The sequence below is a fragment of the Macrobrachium rosenbergii genome, chromosome 13 (assembly GCF_040412425.1).
Source record: "Macrobrachium rosenbergii isolate ZJJX-2024 chromosome 13, ASM4041242v1, whole genome shotgun sequence".
In the NCBI taxonomy this organism is placed as follows: domain Eukaryota; kingdom Metazoa; phylum Arthropoda; class Malacostraca; order Decapoda; family Palaemonidae; genus Macrobrachium; species Macrobrachium rosenbergii.
The window spans coordinates 36,982,078-37,006,486 of NC_089753.1; the positions used below are offsets into that span (position 1 = coordinate 36,982,078).

The following is a 24,409-nucleotide window of genomic DNA, read 5'->3' on the forward strand; positions in this document are numbered from 1 at the left end:
AAAATACAGTCTTTACGTACTGAATGAATTTCATTTTCGGCAGATCATACTGTACTAGGCTATGCGTGTCAGCAAATTTCATTTTCAGTAGATCATACTGTACTAGGCTATGCTTGTAGAGTGAATTTCATTTTCAGTAGATTTTATTAGGCCAGGCTTTCAAACAAGATACCAAACTTATGGCTTATGTAACAGTTCTTAATTATCTTATAAAATTAGCAATCACTTACCAAAGAACTGACGTAAACAACATTGCGCATGGCATAAACAAACAAATCGGGAAACAGCTGTTTTGCAATTTTGAGGGGTTCTACTTTTAACACAAGTATGCTAGTTTACTGTGGTATGCTGTTTTACGTTTATGTAAAATAATGAAGATAATTATTCTGGTAATACATTTGTTTCTGTTAGCAACAAAAAATTATTCTCCAAGTTCTTTCGCTAGTAGACTCAGTCAGCTGATTCTGAGAATGGAAACATTAGCATAGCTTATGTAAATGCATATGGCAGCTTATGTAAATGCGTATGGTAGTGATTGCTTTTTTTTATGTATTATGATGATGATCTGACATGATGATAATACAGTATAAATGGATTCAGTAAGTAAAATATCAGTTTCATTAATATTACCTTTATCATAGATACACCTATAATAGCCTATTTGACTTATGCAAATGGTTACTGTGTGTAACACCTAGCCTAGGTCAGTTGTTCACCCATATACATTTTGTATCTCATGTATGGTAGTACAATATGGTAACAGCTGATAAAGTTGTTGTGTAGAGAGAGAGAGAGAGAGAGAGAGAGAGAGAGAGAGAGAGAGAGAGAGAGAGAGAGAGAGAGATCAATGCTCCTAAACAGCCATACTGCTACAGGGCTGACTACCAACTCTGCATTAGTATAAATGTTGTCTTGTTTTCGTGGTATCTAACTTTTACCAGTACTGTACATATTTAAGAGTATTGTAGATTTCCATAGGGTTTTGTTTTCCATTAAAAGTAGCAAAAAAAAAATGGCCACCTCTTCCCACTCCTTTGCTTGCCAGAGAGGGAAATATGTTAATTAATAGAATTGAGAAAACTAAGTACAAAATCCATTTTGCTGAAGCAACAGTAACTTGCATTGTAGGTATCCTGGGGCCTACTGGTATATGGTGTAATGATGACATAACACTATTTTACCAAGGTTATCATCATATAAAGTGATACAGTACGTGAATCCTTATTCCTAAACTAGAATGAAATTAGTTTGTGAAAGAGGTGAGGCTTTGATGACCAATTTTTAAATTTTTTTTTAAATAGGTAAACCTAGGAAATTCAAGTGAAATTAGATATTCCGGCTAATTTTGACACCACTCAAACTTCAACAGGTCATAAGGGAAAACTCTGAGAAGAGATCACAAGGCTGTGGAGAGTCCTCTTTGGTTGCTGGCGACACAAACTTTTTCAGATCAGTCCCCTTTAAACTTCATCGGTGCAATTACTGTCCCTATGCTTCAACGAGAAAGGATGTTTTAGCTACACACGTCCGAACCCACACGGGAGAGAGACCTTATCAGTGTCCTGATTGCCTTTCTCAATTTGCACAGAAAGCCACCCTCAACAACCATATGCGTATCCATGCAGAGGGAAGACCCTTTGTTTGTTCTGTCTGCTGCCAGGCATTTGTTCATAAAAGGAACCTTAACGTTCACATGTTACGCCATGAGGTAGCATAGCAGTGAAAGTCCTCCTGAACAATGAGATGGAAAAATACTGTTGCTTAATCTGTGTTATAAATTTATTTTGGGGAATTTGCTTGTGTAGTAGTGCTAAAGTCCCAATGACATTGAAGAGAGGTTTAAAATATTTGCAAGGTTAGTGTAAGACTATGGTTCATTCCTTTCAGTGTTGTATATGTTCAAAATTATGCTGTAGATTTAGAATATTTGTTGATTGATGTTATTTCTTTTATGTTAATATATATTTTAATGTGTAATATTTTATACCCAAAATAATCTGGAATATAAAAATATAAGTAAAGCCGTTTATGATAATTACTCATTTTTAAGCCACCCTATTAGTTTTTGATAGTTTAGTTGTATGGTTAAACTTGTGAATGGCAAACTTCTTGGATTTGTATATAGATTAAGATCAGGAGCATGACATTTTTTATTTTAAAGTAAAATATTTAAGTTGATATGACTGTATTCCAACTTGTACTTTTCTGACAGTTGGACATTGATAAACCCCCCCAAATTTTTTTAATATAGAGAAGAAAATTCTTCTCAGTTGTAGAATGGATTTTATGTGGTTTTTCCAATTTTAATCAACAGTGATTTTTAAAATTTGGAGATGAATCCCTAAACAAAAATTGTCCCAAACTCATCAGTATTTTCATATACAGTATGCTTATATCAAGTTTATAAAAGCTCAATCAGTTATACTGTATTAAGTTTATAGAAGCTCAGTCAGTTATAAGGAAAGTAGTTATAAAACATCCAAGAGACTGATTTTTTTCCCAACTATCTAGTTTGGTTTTATTCAGGAAAAAAAATCTGTCTTAGCTGATCCATCAAAGTCAATCATCATCATCCCGACATCAGGCAGTAAAATTGGCACTGTCTACTTTGCTGAAGGTTTTCATGAAGCTTGATCATTCATTCTATGCAGTAGCAGTATGCTTAAAGGAAAGTTACATTTCCTTACCTTGAGGACACACTGCACTATTAAGCAGGAATTAAAAGACCAGTAAGAAAGAGTTACAGCAGTATGAATGAAATGGAAAGACAGCCAGGTATTATTGAATAAAAATGTCACATTTGTAGAGACTGACAGCAAAGATTTGTGATGAGTTAATAAGGCCTGTATTACTTCTTGTAGCAGAAACATGTACACTAATGACGAAAATGGAGGAGACTTTGAAGAGTTGTAACAACATTTAGTTACTTGCCCACAGTAAGGTTTGAGGATCACATTATGAATGAAGAATTTGGTGGAGAGAAGTAGTATCAAGATGCTTGAAAAAAGATTGAGATGATTTGGACTTGTGATGAGAAGGAAATGAGGAACAGTCGGTCAATAAGAAGTACAGTACATAAATATGGAAGCAGCTGAAGACCTGTAAAATCAAGGAGAAACAGCTACAGATTAAGACCTCAATCTGATAGGATGTCAGGCAGAAAGTGCACAGGATTGAGAAGAGTGGGGAGAATTCATACTGCATCCCATTAAGGAAAAAATTTATGTAAATCGTTTATGAAAATGGATAGGCAGTCTTGTAAGAGCCTGACTGCACAGGCTCCCTAATCAAATGCTTAAAGTGTAAGTTAATAAAGTAATAATCAGACGAGCACCATTCATATCGGTTGATATTGTTAGTGACCTGCAAAGTGTATTTATGTCTTTATTTGCTGATGATTCTCACATTTGAGCCATATCTAGGCTCACAATAAAATGGAAAGTTTAAACTTAACTAGATAATGTACAGTAATTTATTCCTGGTGTTTGAGAAACAGTGCAGCCTTTCTTTGGGACAAATTTGAACACACTGGCAAGCAGTAAAACAATTTTGATCACCAAATTGATCCACATCAGTAAAAACCCAAATAAAACACCTTACATTTCTACAACTTCACATGGGTAACTTATATTGACAAAAATTTAGCAATAGCAAACTGTTATAACCAATCATCATGGATTTATGTTAAAACAAAGTTTCTGAAAGAGAATTGTTTAGAATGATATTTAATGACAACCTAAATTATACTTACTAATATTAGGGGAAAGGAAATTACTACTGTGAGAAATGTGATTGTCTAAATATAAATATCCTGGGAAACTGAGACATCCGGACATAAAATAAATTTCCAACAGTGGTAGAACAAAGATCTGAAACTTGAGTATTAGTGTAATTCTGTAATTTTCATAGTAATAGGAAGACTTGCAAAAATTGTGTAGCCTTTTGCACATACCAGTCATGTATGCGGGAATTCAGCCTCATACACCACTGGCTATACCACTTAATGATACATTCCAGATTGCTCATTAGGTTAGCCATAACTTTCATCATGTTTGAGGGCAATGAATGAATGCAAAAAAGTTGTATCATTTTCATACTATTCTATTGTGGTTTATCTTCCAAATCAATAGTTATTCATGTCTGTAAAATGTCTGTTTTGTATTAAAAGTCATTTTGCAGAGTAGTAACTCATAGAAAGCTAATGCTTTACTGCAGTTGATTCACACATTATTTGAAATCCATGTTTTACAAAAATATTCCGAAAGTTTTTAATCAGGCAGTTCACATCATCATCCTAAGAGCAATAGCACATGCCTTTTTCTTATATGGTAATACAGTAGTGGTGATTGTCTTGAAATACTGACAAATCTATCAAGACTGTTGTCTATTGCTTGGACATTCCAACTTGCAGTGACCAGTATGTCATGAATGCTATGGCCAGTCTGCAAGGATTCACAAGCATTGGAAATCTCATATTAGTTATTTTGTAATTTATATTTTATATAGAATGGTGGCTTCAGCCAGCATAGGAAGCCCAAGCATTTATAGGATTTAGTCTTCCATACAAAAGATGATTTAAAAAATGGTATCTTTGCGAAAAAGATAATTAAAATCTGATGATCTTTTGAAAATATGGCGAGGATGCTTTATCAGTAGAGAAGAATTTAATGTAGTTAATTTAGACAATCCAACTTTTTTTTATGGTAGGTACCTAGATTTGTAATTAGATAGCAAGTAATTCAGTTTGTCAGTACAGTATTCCAATTATTTGTTTAAGGAAAAATAAAATGAACGCTTTACGGTGTTTGAACATACAGTATATTGCTAGCTCTCTAATTTGGTTTAATCTTGTTCTGATTTTATCAATGATGTGTATAAAGCAACCTAAATTTTTTCATAGCATGTATTTTGTTGCCTTTGGCTTATTTAGTGTATTTTAAATCAGAACTTGAGGAATGAAAAGTAATAGAACTCCCAAACTTCTACTGCAGGCCCTTGAAGAGGAGGCATCTCTTCCCAGAGGAGCATCTTCTGCGGGTGTAGCCAATGTCCAAGCAAGTTTGAATGTCAGGCTACATCGATGTCCTCACTGTAAATATTCCTCGTACAGAACTGACACCCTGAAGATTCACATTCGTACGCACACAGGGGAGCGACCATATACCTGTCCCCACTGCCCCTCTCGATTTGCTCAGCAGGGGACTCTGACACATCACATTCGAACTCACACTGGTGAAAAGCCTCATGTATGTTCTCATTGCCAACAAGGATTTTCTCGTAGCAGCCTTCTTAAAAGTCACATGCTTACTGTTCATGGTGTCACACACAGCCGAGACAAGAATTTTGAAGCTGGCAGTGGTTCTTTGCCAAACGTGGACAGTGTAGGTAATGATGGGTATCCCTGGCAGTGATGTTGAGCTATATCCCTTGGCAGACTTTGTCATGCTGTACAGGTCCTCCTGTGAGCAAGTGTATGAATTTCATTCAAGTGAGGTAAACATGCCACTATGTCAGTGTTTTGTGAATTTTGAAAAACTTGACTTTTCCGTGTAAAATTTGTAACGGAAAATCATGAGACTTTATGAGGTCCTTCAGAAGGCATCCTTTGTTAAGCTTTGCATGATGGAAAGTTGAGTTATCAAATATAAGCCAAGGCTGGCGTGATGCCATAGCATATATGTAAAAATGTAGGTATTAGTTAGGAAGAAAAAAAGAAGACTGTTGGATCTTATATGTGCTGACGAACAATTTATTGCTCTGCAGAAGTCCTAAAGAAGTGCAATAGGTATTAAATTGTTTGGTTAAAGAGCTGGTTAAAATAGGATTTTTGTCAATCAGTCAGAAACCAAAATAATATGAATGTAGAGAACCCAAGGGAGTATATTGGAGATTTAGTGTTAAAAGTGTTAAAGAGTTTTAGATTTTTATATTGTATATGGTTGCCTCAGAAATCTAATCATTAAAATATAAATTTGAGAATTATTAGAAAAGCAAGACAGTCAGTAAGATCGCTCAAAACTGTATGGTTAGACCCCTATTGATTTATGGACACAATTCATGGTAAAACTTAGTTTTGGAGGGTAGGAAGTGGGTTAGATTTGTAAAGATTTTAGAGGGATTTTAGGAGAGAGATACAGCAAGAGGATAAGATAAATAACTTGTGGCCTGCATAGATAAGCTTTTTTGTCATTATTAATTATCATCATTGTTGAATGCACCCATGGCCTGTTTTATTGATTCAACTTTCAGAATTCTGTGAAGAAATTATAGTAAATTATGTTATCAATAGAAAAATAGTAAAAATTCATATAAAATATTTTGTGCATACAGCTTCCTCTGTATGATGGACACCTTGTTTATGGATGGCCCTTGTAAAACAAATATTATGTAATAATAAATAACTAAAGTAAGTGCGCAAAGTGAGTTATTGCTAAGCAAGCACAAAAATGCAAGTTGCATGTGATACAGACATAATTGGTGAGGCTGAAACCTAAAAGGCTTAAAAGCTTATGACCACCTAGTCAGATCTCGAATTCTGAAGTCACGATTTTTAAAGTGATGATCAAATTCAATCCAAAATATACATTACACTGGCCGAGTTGATTTTGTAGCCCATTTTCATCTTTAGAGGTTTGAAGTCATTATTTATATTGAAAAACTGTCCATATTGATAGTAATCAGCTTGTCTCATCTCAGACATTTTATACTCATGTTTCCTAGTAGTAGCAGTTATGACTTGGAACATTGACGGATGGTCTCTTGTTTGTCACTTTTTCGTAAGTTGTATTTCAACAGAGTTCTTTCTCATTCACAATTGATCCCTGATCCCCTTTACTTGCTGAGAGCAACCAGATTTGCTGAACAGCAGCACCAATATGCAGTAAATATGCCTCGCTGTCGAACTTCTCAGTTCCAGAGATCCTTTATTCCTCATGCTGTTGGACTGTTGAACTGCCTCCCAGAGAACTTTGTGCAATTGGAACTTGAGAAGTTCAAGTGAAGGTGCAATGCATTACTACCCTAATGCTATTCTCCTTGCATTTTAATAAATTTTTATCTATTGATTTATTAATTTATTTTTTCTTTAGATCTCTTCTCTGTGTATTTCCCTTTACCTCCTCTCACTTCCTAATGAATGCATATTCTTTGGAAGCTTGAATTGCAAGTCAGTGGCCCCTGTGCCCTTGTTCCATATGAGTAGATTTCATCTTTTGAATAATAATAATAATAATAATAATAATAATAATAATAATAATAATAATTTATTTTTAAATCTCTTTATTCACCAAACCTCACATTCATGTTTTTGTCCACACACACACACATACCTGATACTGTAATACTTTTGTATATGTCTGTTGAAATTGTTCTTTACACTTTCAGTTGGCATAGTGGGTGTTAAATTGTTACCATAATAAAAGTGAACCCCACATAGCCTCACAGTTTTGTTTGTGATTACCCGCTTCTTCACTTGTACAGATTGCACAGCTTGAATTGCTGCAATTTTATGCAGTGGAAATTACTGAACTTGATGTTGGGGCAAATTGGAATTAGCATTGGGGTGTGGGAAACTATAGCCATGCAGGATAAGCGAAGAAAATGCTGTTAATCTGTTTCCCTTCAGCTACATTGCACGCCATGACTCCAGAACTATCAATTATTTTAGGCTGTTTAGTTTTTTCATAGAAATAATTCTTAAGGATACTGCTTGTTAATTAGTTTTTACTGGAAGATGAATTATAGATTTTTTTATTAGGAATTGTTTTCTGAAATGAAAAAGAACCTGATATACATTAACAGCTGGATGTACTTGAAAGAGATTACTGAGTTACTGGAAATATATTATCCCATTCGTAAACAATAAAAATTTGACTTGTATAATGCCTTTAAATCTATATACCACAGACATCAGCAGCTACTACAAGGTTTTTTGAAGTGTAACCAAAGAATAATTAGGATCATGGTGAGAGCACGTAACAGACCATGTTGCACATGAATATACTGAGGTGTTTCCTCCAGAGGTTGGAAATAAATTGTGATGGTTTTGGTTTGTGATAAGAAGAAGAGAGGAGAATTAATTAGCATAGTATGTGATAATGTCAGCTGGGCTCCTGTGAGTGCTGGCTTAGACCTACATGGATGAGAACTGTGAGATGGGTGGCTGGAGATGAGAGGAGCCTTGTGGAAGGTAAAGTACAGAAAAGACATGAGTAACAGAATTTCATAAATGCTCTTTGTGTTGGAGGTGATGATGGTGGGGAATGTAACTGTATTTATACATCCAGGTATATATTTTACAAAAAAAAAAGCATTGAAGTATAAAGAACAATTATATATACTTTACAGGTGATGAAATAAGACCCTTATCTTGTGGGTTAAGTCTGTTGTGTTGTTAGAAGCACTACACTTGAAATCTTTGAACTTTAAAAGGACTGCTGTCCTCATCATCAGAGGGAATGATACTAGACTAGTTTTCTTTTCTTCTGACAATGAGGATAGTAGCCCTTGTGACACTCAAAAATTGTAAGTGTATTTCTGACAAGTGTTAACAAACAAAAAAGGATCTTAAATATAATTTCATAAACACTATATCCTATCACAGTTGGTAATATTGGGATATGCAGTAAATTAATGGTACAGATAGAACCAGTTGTACAGTATATTCAGTAATGTATGTTGAAATATTTACTGAAAATAGTTTTTTTTAACTTCCTGTGCTTGTTTCACAACTAAACGATAAGCTCATGGGAAGCTGGTACTTCAGTTCAAAGGGAATCCCCATGTCACTTGTCAGTTCCTGCATTCCTTATTTGTGATTGTAAGTAGATGTGCATTGAGTCTTTTTCGAGGCACTTATTGTTAATAGATACTGTACCTGATTTTCTTTTGTAAAAAAAAATAAGTATTATGTTTTTATTTTATAACCCTGAAATTGTCAGAATGCATTAAATGTAAAACTTAATGAAAATTATTAATGTGTTTGTGACTCTTGTGCACCAAACATTTTGCAATAGGATTTTACTTGACTATTTGATTTGTACAGATACAAATTAAAAGTTATCCTACCATTTTTTTTTATGTAATTACATTACACAAAATAGTTTCATGTTTGGGGTTTTCTGATACAGCAATCCAATTTTATATTTAGAACATCTCAGTATTTTAGTCACATATGAGGTAGCAAGTACTGTATTGTTTAGCACACATTTCCATGTTGTTACCACTGTTTAGAAGTTTAATGTACCCATTTTTCCATCGTATTTCTCAGCAGAAATGAGATACAGAGGAATCTCATTGATTTACAGACATCCAAGTCTTCATGATTTTATGAAGGTTTGTTAGGTAAAAGTGATGCTTGGATTAAGTGTGATTTGAGGTGGATAATTCTAGTTGGAAGGGGAGGACGCTGATTAGAGATCATTTGTTTTATTGTGCATTTTAGTTGGAGGTTTTGCAGTGCCTCATCTCTTACCAGCTTACTACGCCTTTGTGTTTGTGATGGTGGTTTGGTAGCTTCAAGTACTGAGTCATCACAAACACAAAGGCGTAGTAACTTAGTTGCCCTTCTTCTGCCACTCTTACTGCCCACTTTCTAGCAGAGACACTGATAGTCATGAAAGTTTTGTGGTCACTGTACCAGTAATGGGTAAATTATAGGAAATCATTAAAATTTTTTTAAATGTCTGCAGTATGATAAAAAGTGCTGTTACAGCACAAGTGTGTAAATCATATGACATCAGAGGATTTTAATATAAATAAATGATGCTGCAGTGCTCAGTAAAGAGTTCATGAACACAATACTACCTAGGTTTTAATAGCTTCAAAGAATTTATGGTAGTCTGCTGGAATGAATACTAATAGCTATTTAAATACATGCAGTGCAGCAGTATTTTATCTTCTCTGAATATAAGGGAGTCCTTTTTTGGCAGGTCGGTGGAATGTCTGGTGTCAGCAACGAGATTGGGTCTGGAAAAAATGTGAAGATGCACCATGTATTTGTTGATACAAGTACAGGTTATAGGACTTTTCGTTGTGAGTTCTGCTCCTATGCAACTGCCAGGAAGTCCCATATACTGGATCATATTCGTATTCACACTGGGGAGAAACCTTTTGGGTGTCCATACTGCAGTACACACTTCTCACAAAAAGGGGCTCTGAACAGCCACATACGTACTCACACTGGGGAGAAGCCGTTCTCATGTGATTTTTGTCATCAGGTCTTCGCCAGGAAGAGTCACTTGAGACATCATCTGGTAGCAATTCATAGGAAGGATGCGTTTCAAGAGTGAGATGCAATAGGGGAGAGAGGTCCTATTTAGATTTTGTAAAATACACTATTTGGTAAATTAACAGAAATGAAAAACATTGTAAATCACAAAATGATCAGCTTGTTTTTACCACACAGGCTACACATCAGGCTAAGGTAATGGGAATCTTGAGCTGTGCAAGACATCAGTATTTCAGTTTGTATTATTGCTGATGTTTCAACAAAGCTGTGATTGATGTTATCAGGAACAAGATTCTCCTTGAGAATTGTTATGTAGCCCTTGGGATTAGTGCCTTGACTTGGAGTGGGGTTTCCTTAGGTTTGACACTTCCCTTCTTCAAAGAAGAAATGTTAGCATGTTGAGGTTGACTTCTACTGTGGATATCTGCTTATGAATTAAAAAGAAGATTATTATATTTCTTAACAATAGGCCATTTCTCTTAATTGAGAGTGGTGCCAGAGAACAGAATCAAGAAAATAGTCACTGTCAACTTGCAGAATTAAGGATGAGCTCTTATGTAGAAAACTTGGGTATTGTTAGCCATATACTTGAACACAAGGCTAGCCGGTAGCATGTCAAGCCGCCTTGCATGTACAGTACAGGCTGTCCCCGGTCATCGGCGGGGTTCCGTTCCCGACGGCATGACGACAACCGAAAATCGCCGCTAACCGAAAATTGGTGATAATAGCACTGATCCCTGGTTAGCGGCGCCGATAACCGGTGATCAGTGCCGCCGATAAGAGGCGATCAGCGCCGATAACCAGTTATCAGCGGCGAAAATCTGGTTATCGTCGTCACTAGACAAGCGCCGTAAAACCGGATCGCCGGTAACCGAGGCTGCCGATAACTGGGGACTGCCTGTACTGCATCATTCACTTCTATCTCGCACTCATACTTTTGTGTCCTAGATATTAAGATCCTTCTTTTCCAATATTCCACTGCTCTGCTTTTTTGACATTCTAGGTCTTCATACCCTTCTTCCTCCCAACAGTTCCAAATTATATAACCATTCACCATTCTGTCATATTCCATCCTCTCTTCATGTCCAAGCCAGCTCAGAACACCCCAGTCTATTTAGTATCAGTGTTGAGCCATTAGCTTTGTATCACAGTACAGTCGACCCCCACCTACTTGTGGTTCATCTATTCGCGGATTTTTCTATGGAACTTATCCCTATATTATTTGCAAAGAATTAGGTAATTCGCGGATCTTTTCACTGAGAATATTCACTGTTTACTGTATTTTCATTTTATTTTCGTGACTAAATACATTTTTCATGATACAAAAAATGATTTACTAATTTTCAAATATTAATATTAATGTAAACACGGCAAAATATCAAGAAAAAATTTTTTTTCAGTGCATATTAAATACAGTATTTAGGTACTGTGCAGTACTTAACTTCCCAGTGTTTCCCTGTGTACTGTACAAAAGAAAATGGGGCTGCTTCAATACTGTATGAGAGGAAATAGAAGTACTATCTTGCACAAAAGTCTGTTCCCTTAGCCATCCAGAGAGTGAACATGAATCCATTGACTATGAAACACTGAAGCAGTTGAACAAGTAACTAATGGGAGACCCAACAGATGTCGCACTGTAATGACATATGAGAACAGGAGAGAGGAGTGGGGAGCAGGTATTTTTCTTGAGCAAAGAGTAAAGTCTCCATATTCTAATACAGTAAACCCCCTGTATTCGCGTTCTCGCGATTCACGGACTCACGCATTCGCAGATTTCTCTGTGGAGCATATCTACCCATTATTTGCGGAAAATTCGCCCGTTCGCTGTATTTTTCACCGAGAAATACTCACTAATTACTGTATTTTCATATTTTCATGACTAAATGCTTTTTTTGTGATAAACTATTAAAATACTCAGGCATAAGCATTTTTAGAGGGTTTTTCTTGTGTTTAAACTATCAAACTAGGCAGTTCTAAGTGTTTTTAGAGGGGTTTTAAGTATTCGCAGATTTTAGCTGTTCGCCTTCAAAGTGCGGTAAGCATCCCTTGAATGATCTGAGGGGGGTTTTACTGTACAGTATTGTGAAGAAAGTGATCGTCAAGTTTCTGTTGTTGATAATACTGTACAGTACTGAGTCCGAGAGTAAAATGTGCAGTTAAGGAAGTATGCAAAATAAATATGAGAATAAAAGTTATAATTGTAGATTATCAAGATTCACAGCAGGTGTATAATGGGAAGGTAGTATTATGACTGAGGAATTGATGGAGAGATGCAGTATCAAGAGGCTGGAAAAAAAGATTGAGAGATATGGATATTTGATATGAAGCACAAGTAGCAGTGCCAAGAAATCATGGATAAATAAGAGATGGAGACTGGGTGTTTTAATGAGTGGACTCCCCGAATTCTAAAGTGACACTGTTTCATGAATCCTTAATAAAAAGTTAATCAGTAGGGTGTCTAGAACTTTAAAGGGATGGGCAGCTGTTGGAGAGTTCAGCAATGGTCTTCCGCTTCATAATTCTGTTATGGCTCTGCAGTGTGGAAGAAGAGACTCAGCAATGGTTTGCATAGTTAGTAATCAGTGATCCTCTTATCAGTTTCTTTCGAGTGAGACCTTAGTGGCAGGGTCAAGGATAGACCATGGAAGTAGCTCAAAGCCTGGACTATCATCAACATTGGAATTGTCTAAACCCCAATAAGATGGAAAAGGTAATGAATATGAAATATGTCCAGATGGAAGTCTGCTTTATGTAAATTGGCTGTGAGGCATTTGCTGTTTGGACACCATAGTCTTGGGGATCTTAGGGATCGATACCTCTCCGAAGTTCGTGGTGAGGATGACAGGTACATCCTTGCCAGTATTCATGGAGAAGATGGTTTATATGTTAGTGGTGTTTTTAGATTTGTACTTCAGAAGCGGGACTTCTGTAAAACCTTTATTGTTTTATTTATTTTTCTGACTATTAGATTATAACTGGAGTTTATTTATGTAAAGGTCATTAACACTGATATCCCTTAGTGAGAAAAACATTATATATATATATATATATATATATATATATATATATATATATATATATATATATATATATATATATATATATATATATATATATATATATATACAGTAATACCTTGAACTTACGTGAGGTTAGGTTCCAGCATAGTGATCTACTCCTAACTTCTCGCCTTGCAAGAGGCCTACTGGCTCCCAATTTAAACAAATATAAGCCTGCCTGTTAAAATTTTAAGGAACTAAAACTTTTCACTGGGTTTTAACACTAAGTACTTAGCTTGAGCGATGTTGTGATGATTGGAAAATGCATAGCCAAACACAGCTTCTTGTGCAAAACCTGGGGATTAGTGAACTCTTGGACAGACCAGAGTGTAATACAAGCAGTCCCTGGTTATTGGTGATCCGGTTTTACGGCAGTTGTCTAGCAACAATGACAATAGGATTTTCGGCGCTGATCTCCAGTTATTGGCACTGATCCCCGGTTATCGGTGCTGATAACCAGATATCAGTGCTAACAACTGGGGATCGATGCTGTTATCAGCGATTTTTGGTTATCTGGCGATTTTCATTTAATGTCATGCCCGTGGGGAACAATAACCCCCGATAAATGGAGACTACCTGTAAGGACGATGGCTGACATCCACACTGACGTCGCATCTGTGCAAGTGGGACTTAGAGAGCTGAGGCAGTCGCAGTAGGACAGGCAATAGAGCCCTCCTTTCCTGAGTCCTTTATATTCTATCATTTTGCCAACAGGTACTATTCTGGCTGAGACCAGCTATAAGAGAATTCTTTGTAATTGGTTAGTCTGTCGTATGGAGCCCTGGGACAACCATGAGAGTGTAACTCCTCTTTTGAGGATGAACAGCAGCTATGCTAATATATATAATATATATATATATATATATATATAAGGGATTTTGACAGAGGAAAAATCTATTTCTGAGGAAGGTCCCGTGTCACCCGGTGAAATTCCATTACAGCACGAATTTCTAGGTATAACCTTGCTAGATATACCAGAGAAAAAGAGCTTTCAGGAAAGCTGGGGTTACTACCCCCAGTCGAGCGCCTTCTAGGAAGGCGTCGGTATAAGAAGGGGTGAGTGAATTACCACTACCACGGAAACCTACTCGAAAGATCTCTCCTTATCAAAATCCCCGGAACAGAGCGGTGAGCCGTTACAGCCCCCACACCAAACACCCGCCAGGACGGCGACACCAGCGCCACCTACCTCATTCCATGCTAGCACTAACCCCAGACTTGGCATGTGCCAGAGGGAGGGGAAAGTACTATTTAATTCAGGGAGGGTCACCGGGTGACACGGGACCTTCCTCAGAAATAGATTTTTCCTCTGTCAAAATCCCTTTTCTGAGTCCAGTCCCGTGTCAGCCGGTGAAATCGTGATAGAGAATCATGCCAAGGCTGCAACTACTAGGAAAAAGAAATTGAGGGATAATCTGAAGAAAAGGCAAAAGTTTTACCAGAATAATTTTAATTAAGCAATCTCTTCCGTGTAGCAAGAACACTAAGACTAAGGCATATTAAATCTAAGGCACATTAAAGAACTTAATACTATGAAACATGGGCAGGTTCCCGCACGACGGAGAAAAAGCCCAAAAAAAACCTTAAAATTACTTAAAGCAAATGAAACATGAAAAGCGCACAAAATAACTGCAAATATAACCTTAATACTATACACGTAAACTTAGGCTAAACACGTAAGAGACAAATCAATCAACATTAATATATACATTCATCTGGGGTACATGGAACCAAATAAAAACTGTCCAGTACCCCACAAGAGAAACAATCATGGCATTTCAGATTACGCTTTTTCCATCAACAGGTACAAGAAACAACAATATGAGGAGCCAGGCAGTGAGGTATAATCAACCAGGAGAATAAGCAGAAAAGTAAATGAGGCAGGCGGGCGGGGGAAAGGAAAGGACAAGGATATGATTAACTAAGGTGGGGAGATGACACTTCCCACAGCTATGGTAGAAAATTTCAGGGCTTCGAGCGTTTTTAAATAGTGGCGTTTAAACACTAGAGGTGATTTCCAACCCGTAAATTTAGATAACTCCGAAAAGTCCATATTATGAAAGTAATTAATAGAAGTGGCAACTGCTCGAATATCATGAACCTTGGGGATTGAATCTGGGTTGGCCTGTTTAATGAAATATAAAATTTGTTGTCTTATAGCATTTAGTGAAAGAGTACCACCTTTCTCCTGATAAAAAGAGGACCCGACTTACTCTGTGGAGTTCTTGAAAGGTAAGATTTAAGTGTATAAACTGGACATAAAGACTGGTCTTGAGGAAGGGGCACCACCTTCCAAGGAGACCACCTGTCCTGTGGGTCTTCGTTCTTAGCTAAAAATCTAGGGTCAGGGAAAGGAGGACCTCTCCAGATGGGAGGAAGTTCACATAATTATCACCTCTAGTGAGAGCCGATAGCTCTGAGATTCTAGCACCTGAAGCCAAGCTAATCAAGAACAAAGTCTTCCTTAACAGATCCTGATAAGAGCAATGAAAGTTATCCATCTCTGATGCTAACTTAAGGACGTCATTGAGAAACCACGTAACAGACTGTGGGCGTGATACTGGCCTCAGACGAGCGCATGCTCTGGGGATAGATGAAAAGTAGGAATCTGTGAGGTCGATTTTAAAGCCCGAAAGAAAACTTTCTTTAATGCTGACTTGATTGTGGTAATAGTGGCCGGAGCTAGGCCTTTTTCAAACAATGATCTAAAGAAGGAAACTCCTAAATTAGCTGTCATGATTTTGGCTTCAGATGCTTTTAGGAAGGAGGCCAATTTTTTGACTGCTGAATCATATTGTCTAATAGTAGAATCTCTCTTATCTGATTCTAAAAACAGAGTGTTGACAGGGTCAATGTTCGCTCCTTTTTGAGCTGCGAATTTTATAAAGTCCATAAAACTAGGGCATTCTGAATTCTTGAGGAAGCTGACACAGTCTTGGTTTGTACTGTCTGAGTCAGAATGGGCTTGGGATCCCATGAAGACTCCGTAATCCCAGTTCCTGAAGAAGAGGGAACCAATTGCTCTTCGGCCAATAGGGAGCTACTAGGGCTAATTGACCTTTGAATGTCCTGAGTTTGTGTAAAACTTTCAGCAGTAAGTTTATTGGGGGAAAAGATAAATCTTCTCCCAATTGTTCCAATCTACTGTCATTTGCGTCTATGGCGAACGCCTGAGGGTCCAGGTTGGGAGCCACATAACAGGGGAGTTTGAAGTTGCTCTCCGTTGTAACAGATCCACTTGGAGGCCCGAACCCGGCAAATCCACTTGAAAGATTCCACGTCCAGGGACCACTCCGTCTCCAACGGAGCGTTCCTGGACAGGGAATCCGCCACCACGTTCCGCACCCCGCTAGGTGGGTGGCTGACAGGTGCCAGCCGTGCTTGTTCGCCAGGGAGAAGATAGCAACCATTACTTGGTTTACTCGGCCTGATTTGGAGCCGCCCCTGTTGATGCAATGAACTACCACTGCGCTGTCCAATACCAACCTGATATGAATCCGGTTGGGGGGCGGATTTTCTTCAGAGTTAGAAATACCGCCATAGCTTCCAGGGTGTTTATATGGAACTGCTGAAACATTGTGACCACGTTCCTTGTACTTTTGTTTTGGTGAATATCCCCAGCCGCTAAGGAAGCGTCTGTGTGAACTACTAGTGCCGGAGGGGGAAATTGAAGCGGAACTGTATTGGACAAGCCTTTGACCGAGGCCCAAGGTCGCAACCTTGTCTTTAAGATTTGAGGATAGAGGAGACCTTGTCTCTGAGCTTGACATTGGCTCGACTCCGCCACACTCTGTTTATGTCTTTTAATTTCGCTTTTAATAGCAGGTTTGTCACTGAGGCAAACTGAAGAGACCCAAGGACCCTTTCTTGGGACCGGCGGGATGCTGATGGATTTTGAGGAATCTCCTGGTGAGAGATGCTATCTCTTTCCTCTTGGGAGGCGGAAGGGACAGCGTGTGAGATGACAGATCCCATTGGAGACCCAACCACTGAAACCGGGACTCCGAGTCAGGCGGGACTTTCTCTGTTCAGTTGGAAACCTAGCGACTCCAGGAAACTGATGACTATGGACGTGGCTTTCTGACACCCGAACTGTTGGTGCCCAAATTATCCAATCGTCCAAATATGCTGCTAGGGATATCCCTTGAGACCGGAGTTGCTGTATTACCGTGTCCGCCAGCTTTGTGAATATCCTGGGCGCAATGTTCAGACCGAATGGCATGACCCTGAAGGAGTAGGCTTGATTCCCGAGTCTGAAACCGAGGAACTGAGAGAAGTTCAGCGCAACTGGGACGTGATAATAAGCGTCTGAAAGATCGACAGAGGTGGTGACGGCTCCACGCGAAGTAGAGTCCGCACCTGAGCTACCGTAAGCATGCGAACTTTGTCGCATTTTATGTAGAGATTTAGACGCGACAGATCCAGGATCACTCTTTGCTGATCGGAGTCTTTTTGGGAACAGTGAATAACCTGCCTTGAAACTTTAGGTGCCTTACTTTCTTTATTGCTCGTTTGTTGAGCAATTCTGTCACATAATCCTTTAGGATTGGTGTCGGTGGCTGGTAAAACCTGGTTAGAGGAGGAGGGTTTTTGATCCAGCTCCATCCTAGGCCTTTGGACACAATGCTGTGTGCCCAAGGGCTGAAGGTCCATTGGTCCCTGAACCAAAACAGGCGACCGCCTACCTGTGTTCTCTCAGTGGGAGGGAGCGGGTTTATTCCCTCTACCACGTCCAGGTCTTCCCCTTGGGGTGGTACTGGGCTTTCCTCTATGAGGGGCTTTGCCCCTTCCTCCCCTTGCAACCCTGTTAAGGCCGTGAAAGTAACCACGGCCTTCATATGTGGGGTTGTATGCCGGTGAGGCCACATATGAGGGTGCAGCTGGTTGGACCAGCACGTACTGTTGGGGGTGAGCCTTTGAAGTGGAAGGCTGTGCCACTGCCGAGACCGGGACGGCTTGGACTACCGCCTGGTGGTGAGGCCTCTTATGCCTCCTGAAGCGTTTGCCTCCTCTCGATTGGGGGCCGGCCGATTCTGGGGTCTTACGCCAGGCTGAAATGCCCCAGCGAGAACGAAGACTTTGGTTGGCCCGTGTAGCCTCGGCCATAACACTTGTGACCTCCTCTTCCGGGAAGAGGTTAGGTCCCCAGATCGAGCTTTTCACGAGCTTGTTGGGCTCGTGACGGATAGTTGCATCGGCGAAGATGAACCTCCTACATTCCAGTCTGGCCATGATGAATTCAGATAAGTCAGACTGGAAACCTGCCAGCAAGGACTTTGCCAAAACCTGAAAGAAGGGCTCGTCCGAGCAGGAGACGGCCGTAGCTTCAGTAAGGCATACGGAGTTCAACGACCGGGCTAACTTAACCCGAGCATCAAACTCCGCTTTCAAAAGAGCTTCCGGCAGCTTGGGGAGCTGCTCGCTAAATTGCGTGGAGGCGCAGAGGGGGTCCAGCTTCCCGACCGTGAAAGTGGCCGGGGCGTCTGTCCAGAACTCGTTACTTCCTGGGAATACCAGGGAAGTAGGGTCTGTCTCCCTTAGCTGAGGAACCGAATGCCGTCAAAGCACGCCGGGCCGTAGCCAGAGCGACTTTGTCCAAACAAGGAGTGGGAAGGTCGACTCCCAGGGTGAACATGGTGAAGTTCCCCTTGAAAGGAGTCAACCGTGTTATCTGCCTGCCACTCCGTCCAGAGTGCGCAGGAGAGCCGACTGAGCTTGGTCCCTAGGGACGATGACAGTCTCCCTAGGAACCTTGTCTGACCTAATCCAGGCTTCCTCCGTGAGTCTCACGAAGCCTGGGTAAGGGGGCAGGAGATCGGGGAAGAACTCCAATTCCTCCAACCGCCTCGTGCCAAGACCATCAAGAGTCAACTTGCCATCGTGTTGGATGGCCCGGAGAGCGAAAACGCCAAGGGTTTCCGACATCGAACGCGGGAGGTCCGCAGTGTCGGGATAACATACTGTGGTTCGGCTGGGGGTGGGTGAGCCATTCCGCCAGTATGTTATCATGACTGGCCAGCTTCTCCGAAATCTCACTAAATCTTGAAGCCAGGTCCTCCGTGAAACCGTTTATAAAGCTGGTTAGCAAAGGCCTCTGCATCGAAAAAGCAGGTTGGCGAGGAGGGCTTGGTTTTGCAGCCCTCTTACTCGCGCCTTTGCTGGAGGAACCAGACTTGCTCCCGGAGGCTACAGGTCCTGAGACCTTAGCCTTCGACGGGGAAGGGCAATGCCTTCTTGGAAGACGAGGACTTGAAGCCCTTCGCCTTCCATGAAGTCTTCAACTTCAACTTGGGGATAGCAGATGGAGCTCTATCACCCAAGGAGGAAGACTTCACAAAGCCTGCAAAGGAAGAAACAGATGAAGCAGGGGAGTCAAATAAAGGGGGGCCCGCCCCAACAACCTCACCTACCTCACCACTTACCACCTGGTCCTGCTCTACAGCCATTGGTTCTAGGTCCAGATTAATGGCGGCAACATCCTCCGAGACCTCAGCGAGAGGATATCCGCTTGGGGTGGCTGGGTCTCATCCCGGATCTGCTGGATGATAGGGGTGGCCACATCTTCAGGCACTGCTGCCGCCACCCGTGCGCGGGGTAGAGTAAGTCCTCAACCTAGCGTGCCGAGGACGTGAGGGCTTCCCGACGGAACGTTCCTTCCAAACCCAGCCACCCAGGCCCGGAGGGATTCCAAGGCAGACTTCTTGGAAGTTTCGTCCGCCTGTAAGAAAACCAACAATTAGCTAAGGACGAAAACCATTCCGGGAACCTCATAGACAATGTATAATATACAATATGAGGAGCAAAAGCAAGAGTAATGTAAAGACTGTCACTTACCAACTCATCCTGGACAGTTGTGCAGAGAGCAAAGCAAACCTCACAACCATCAGGGTGCCAAACAATCAGGTCATCCAGGCGGACCGCACAACCAGCGTGGGTCCGCAAACCCACGGACCGTGACGGTTGTTGGAGGGAGGCGGTGCACCCCGGCTCCTCACAGCGAACAGTCTGTAAGAAGAAACGTACATGAACCTCCCACCCTAAGCAAACTAAAGCTGGCGAGGCCGGGAAATTCAACCACAACCGGAATACTCCGGCGGAGAAGAACTCCCTATCATAAACTGGGCCAAAAAGCTCTAAATTACACAGAGTGGAAGGTAGGATTTTCAGACCCCGGAGTACTCCGGGAATGAAGGGAGAGACCAGGAACTAACCATAAGGGCTGCCAGTAAAATAACGGCGAAGACCCCTGGTATAGGACCGGACTCACGAATTTATATATATAATAAATAAAGGAGAGTACTCCTGTAGATAACAGACTTATCTAAAAATAAAAACAATAACGAGTGATGGTAAGAACTGAAGAGGACGGAGGGATCCGTTCCCCTATATGAAAAAACCTTCCGCCCTTACTTCCCCGCCGGAGAACGAGACGGGTAAAATGCTTATATGATCATAACATAGGGTGAAGCAAAATATACCGCGCCAACGTAACCCGACGAGGAGACGAACAGTGACTCGAACACGTTCGAGTAAACAAACCACCAACCCCAATACAGCGATGCTGGGAACAATCTGGGAGGGAGCGAATCCCTCAACCAACAAGAGAGGTCCCTGAACTCGGAGAAAACGCCATCTAGCGTCACACCCGCACGAGTAGAGCAAGGCTGGAGAGGAGGAGGGGGGAGGTAGGTAGGAGGAGTAGGCTACCAGGAAGGAACAGGAGACGGGGAGAAGCTCACCCGCTCAACTGCACCGTATCTCCCAGACCATGAATCTTGGAGGGCAATATGACTGGAAGCAACCAACCCGAAGCCCGACTCCTACCTAGGCGAAGCCTAATATAGACCTAACCTTGGTATAGGCTAGGACGAGGAGTGTAAAAGGGAAGGGGGAAGCAACTGGGAGAGAAACTTTGAGCCGAGAACCAGCCGGGATCGAGAATGGCAGGCAAGGGGCGCTAGCCTAGAGGAAACACATCCTAAGAACTCGATTCCCCCCAATTGGAGGAAGAGAACCAAGGGGCTCACTCTGCCCACCGAAAAACGATCCCGGAGGAAAACAGCAACAAAACTCCCTCAACCTGAGCTCCACACCCAGGGCAAAGGGAAGGAAGCTAACAAGCCTACTCTACCAGATAACCAACACTCACAAAAACTAAAATGTGCTCAACAGAGAGCGTAGCCTACCACGGGGAGGCGGTTAGATCTGAGGCTGCCGCCAGCACCCGAGGTAAACCACACAATAAAATAATAAAAACAATAAAATTAAAAATAAAACTACAAGAGAGCACCATCTTCAATCAAATTAATTAGCCTAGTAAGACCAAAACAATAGGAACCCAACTGGGGGACCTAGACGGGCATCACTCCCCAAAGGCCAGTGGGCCAGGGATCGTAATTGATAAGAGGGGGGAGCCACTGCAAGGAACCCCCAGGAAGGGAACCAATGGGGGCAAAATATCTATAACGACGAGGAGACGACACCAACTGAAAAGAACAGAAGGAGACGCCTCAGGTGTCGAAATGGCTGGCTGGGGACGCGTGGCGACATAATAAGATCTCGATATTTATGAAAATACGAGACTATAACAGCCAAAAATAGAACAAAACCCCACAAGAAGATGGTACTTAACTTGGAAATGGTAAAGCTGCTCGACGCCATCGTCAGTAAAAGCAGAAAAAATCCAAAATGATGGAAGAGCACACAAAACAAATCAAGATTCACGTGCTAGAAAATGGAATGAGGTAGGTGGCGCTGGTGTCGCCGTCCTGGCGGGTGTTTGGTGTGGGGGCTGTAACGGCTCACCGCTCTGTTCCGGGATTTTGATAAGGAGAGATCTTTCGAGTAGGTTTCCGTGGTAGTGGTAATTCACTCACCCCTTCTTATACCGACGCCTTCCTAGAAGGCGCCGACTGGGGGTAGTAACCCCAGCTTTCCTGAAAGCTCTTTTTCTCTGGTATATCTAGCAAGGTTATACCTAGAAATTCGTGCTGTAATGGAATTTCACCGGCTGACACGGGACTGGACTCAGAAATATATATATATATATATATATATATACATATATATATATATATATATATATATATATATATATAATATATAATATATATATCTATATATATATATATATATATATATATATATATATATATATATATATATATATATATATATATATATATATATATATATATATATATATATATATATATATATATATATATATATATATATATATATATATATATATATATATATATATATATATATATATATATATATATATATATATATATATATATATATATATATATATATATATATATATATATATATATATATATATATATATATATATATATATATATATATATATATATATATATATATATATATATATATATATATATATATATATATATATATATATATATATATATATATATATATGCATGCATGCATGCATGCATGCTGTACAGTATACAGTAGAACCCCGGTCCTCAACGCTAATCCGTTCCAGAAGAAGCATTGAGAAGTGATTTAGTCGAAATCCGAATCAATTTTTCCTATAAGAAAGAACTGAAAATGGATTAATCCATTCTTGACCACCAGTCATTACTGCTACCTTGCCTTTTTATACAAAACATTACACATAAATTACAATTAAATAAGTTCTGACTTAAGTAACTTACCTTATTAGATGCCCTTTTGTCATTTTAAATGCATACTGCCGACCAATGCAGCCTTATTACCGATGGTAGACCGAGCACCATAAGCTAGGCAAGGTAGCCTATAGGTACTACCAGAATGTACTGTAACGGGTAGACTCAAAAACTGTTGTTAATAATAACAGCATTGAAAAACAAGCCTGATTATTATAGTAAAATAATAGAATATTAAAAATAAGCCAAATTATGTCTGTTATCTTAAACTTAAGAAAAATTGCCCAAGTTATGTCGGCACTAGGAAGCTTGTGGCATGAGCGATTGTAAATAAACCAAAGCGCCATCCTGGCGGCCTATCGCTGTACTAATTACATAAATGTTGTTTGCGTTCAGTATTAATTTCTGGTAAATTTCATACAGTTTACTGGAATAGTATACAAAGTCACTGTAAAACATCTTTCAATAAACGACAGCAGCAGCATTTGTGGGCTTTAAGCGCTTTTAAATACGCTTGGGAGGAATATCACCAACAACGCCAACTAGTGGCAGCTGACCAAAACAATTTTGTTTACAAACGTCATATGATTCATTGGGTTGGATTCCGGTTTGTTGTTCGAGCTCGATGCAAAATTTACTCGAAATTTCATGTCAAAATCCGATTATGTCGAGTTCTGGTACAGTCGAGGGCTGGGGTTCTACTGTATATATACTGTACATTATATGTGTGTGTATATTATATATATATATATATATATATATATATATATATATATATATATATATATATATATATATATATATATATATATATATATATATATATATATATATATATATATATATATATATATATATATATATATATATATATATATATATATATATATATATGCATATAGAGTATATGGATACATACACACATATGTACATATATACTGTTTATATAATTTCTTGCATGAATTCAATTGTATAAGTGTTTCACTCTTAGAACTCTTAAGAGATTTATTTGCAAAATGGACAACATCTGAATACTGTAGGTATCCTGGCAAAAACCTACCAGCATATAAGTAAAGAACTAAGTTGTGGAAGATGCTCACAACATTGATTTATCCAGTAATATTTCAGTACCGGTTTTCACATGTTCCCCAGTTTGAAGTATAATGCTGGGATAAAATGATGTTGTATTGGTGACATATGTTGTGATGATGACAAGAAATCTTGTACACAAGACTTGTACTGGTGTTCTTAGTGCTTGCTCATACTGTGTTTGTAACCCAACAGTTCCTGCTGCTTTTTTTTTTTTAATCCATTTACAGTAATTTTTAATTGTGTTAGCAGTGGTAAGACATTTGTATTAGGCCTAGTGTAATTTGTCCCTGGGGTTTTGCTTGTATTGTTTGGTACTGCATCTAGTAAGATTCTGTTCGGATCCATTGAGAAAGATATTAACACTT

The 24,409-nt window shown here is 39.6% G+C and overlaps 1 protein-coding gene across 17 annotated transcripts in view; it reads left to right on the top strand.

Moving 5' to 3' along the window:
- LOC136844589 (zinc finger and BTB domain-containing protein 7A-like) overlaps positions 1-24,409 on the top strand; it is a 174,229-nt gene that overhangs the window by 47,542 nt on the left and 102,278 nt on the right. The window contains exon 6 of one of the 17 annotated variants that reach the window (XM_067113875.1): positions 9,930-11,482. The exons of 14 other annotated variants lie outside the window; for them this stretch is intronic. In XM_067113875.1, coding sequence (XP_066969976.1) covers positions 9,930-10,289 — 360 coding nt within the window. In that variant the 3' untranslated portion in view covers positions 10,290-11,482. Of the gene's footprint in view, positions 1-1,369; positions 2,033-4,991; positions 6,759-9,929; positions 11,483-24,409 lie in introns of those variants that run through there. 2 more of the 17 variants (XM_067113869.1, XM_067113878.1) reach the window with 2 other exon arrangements.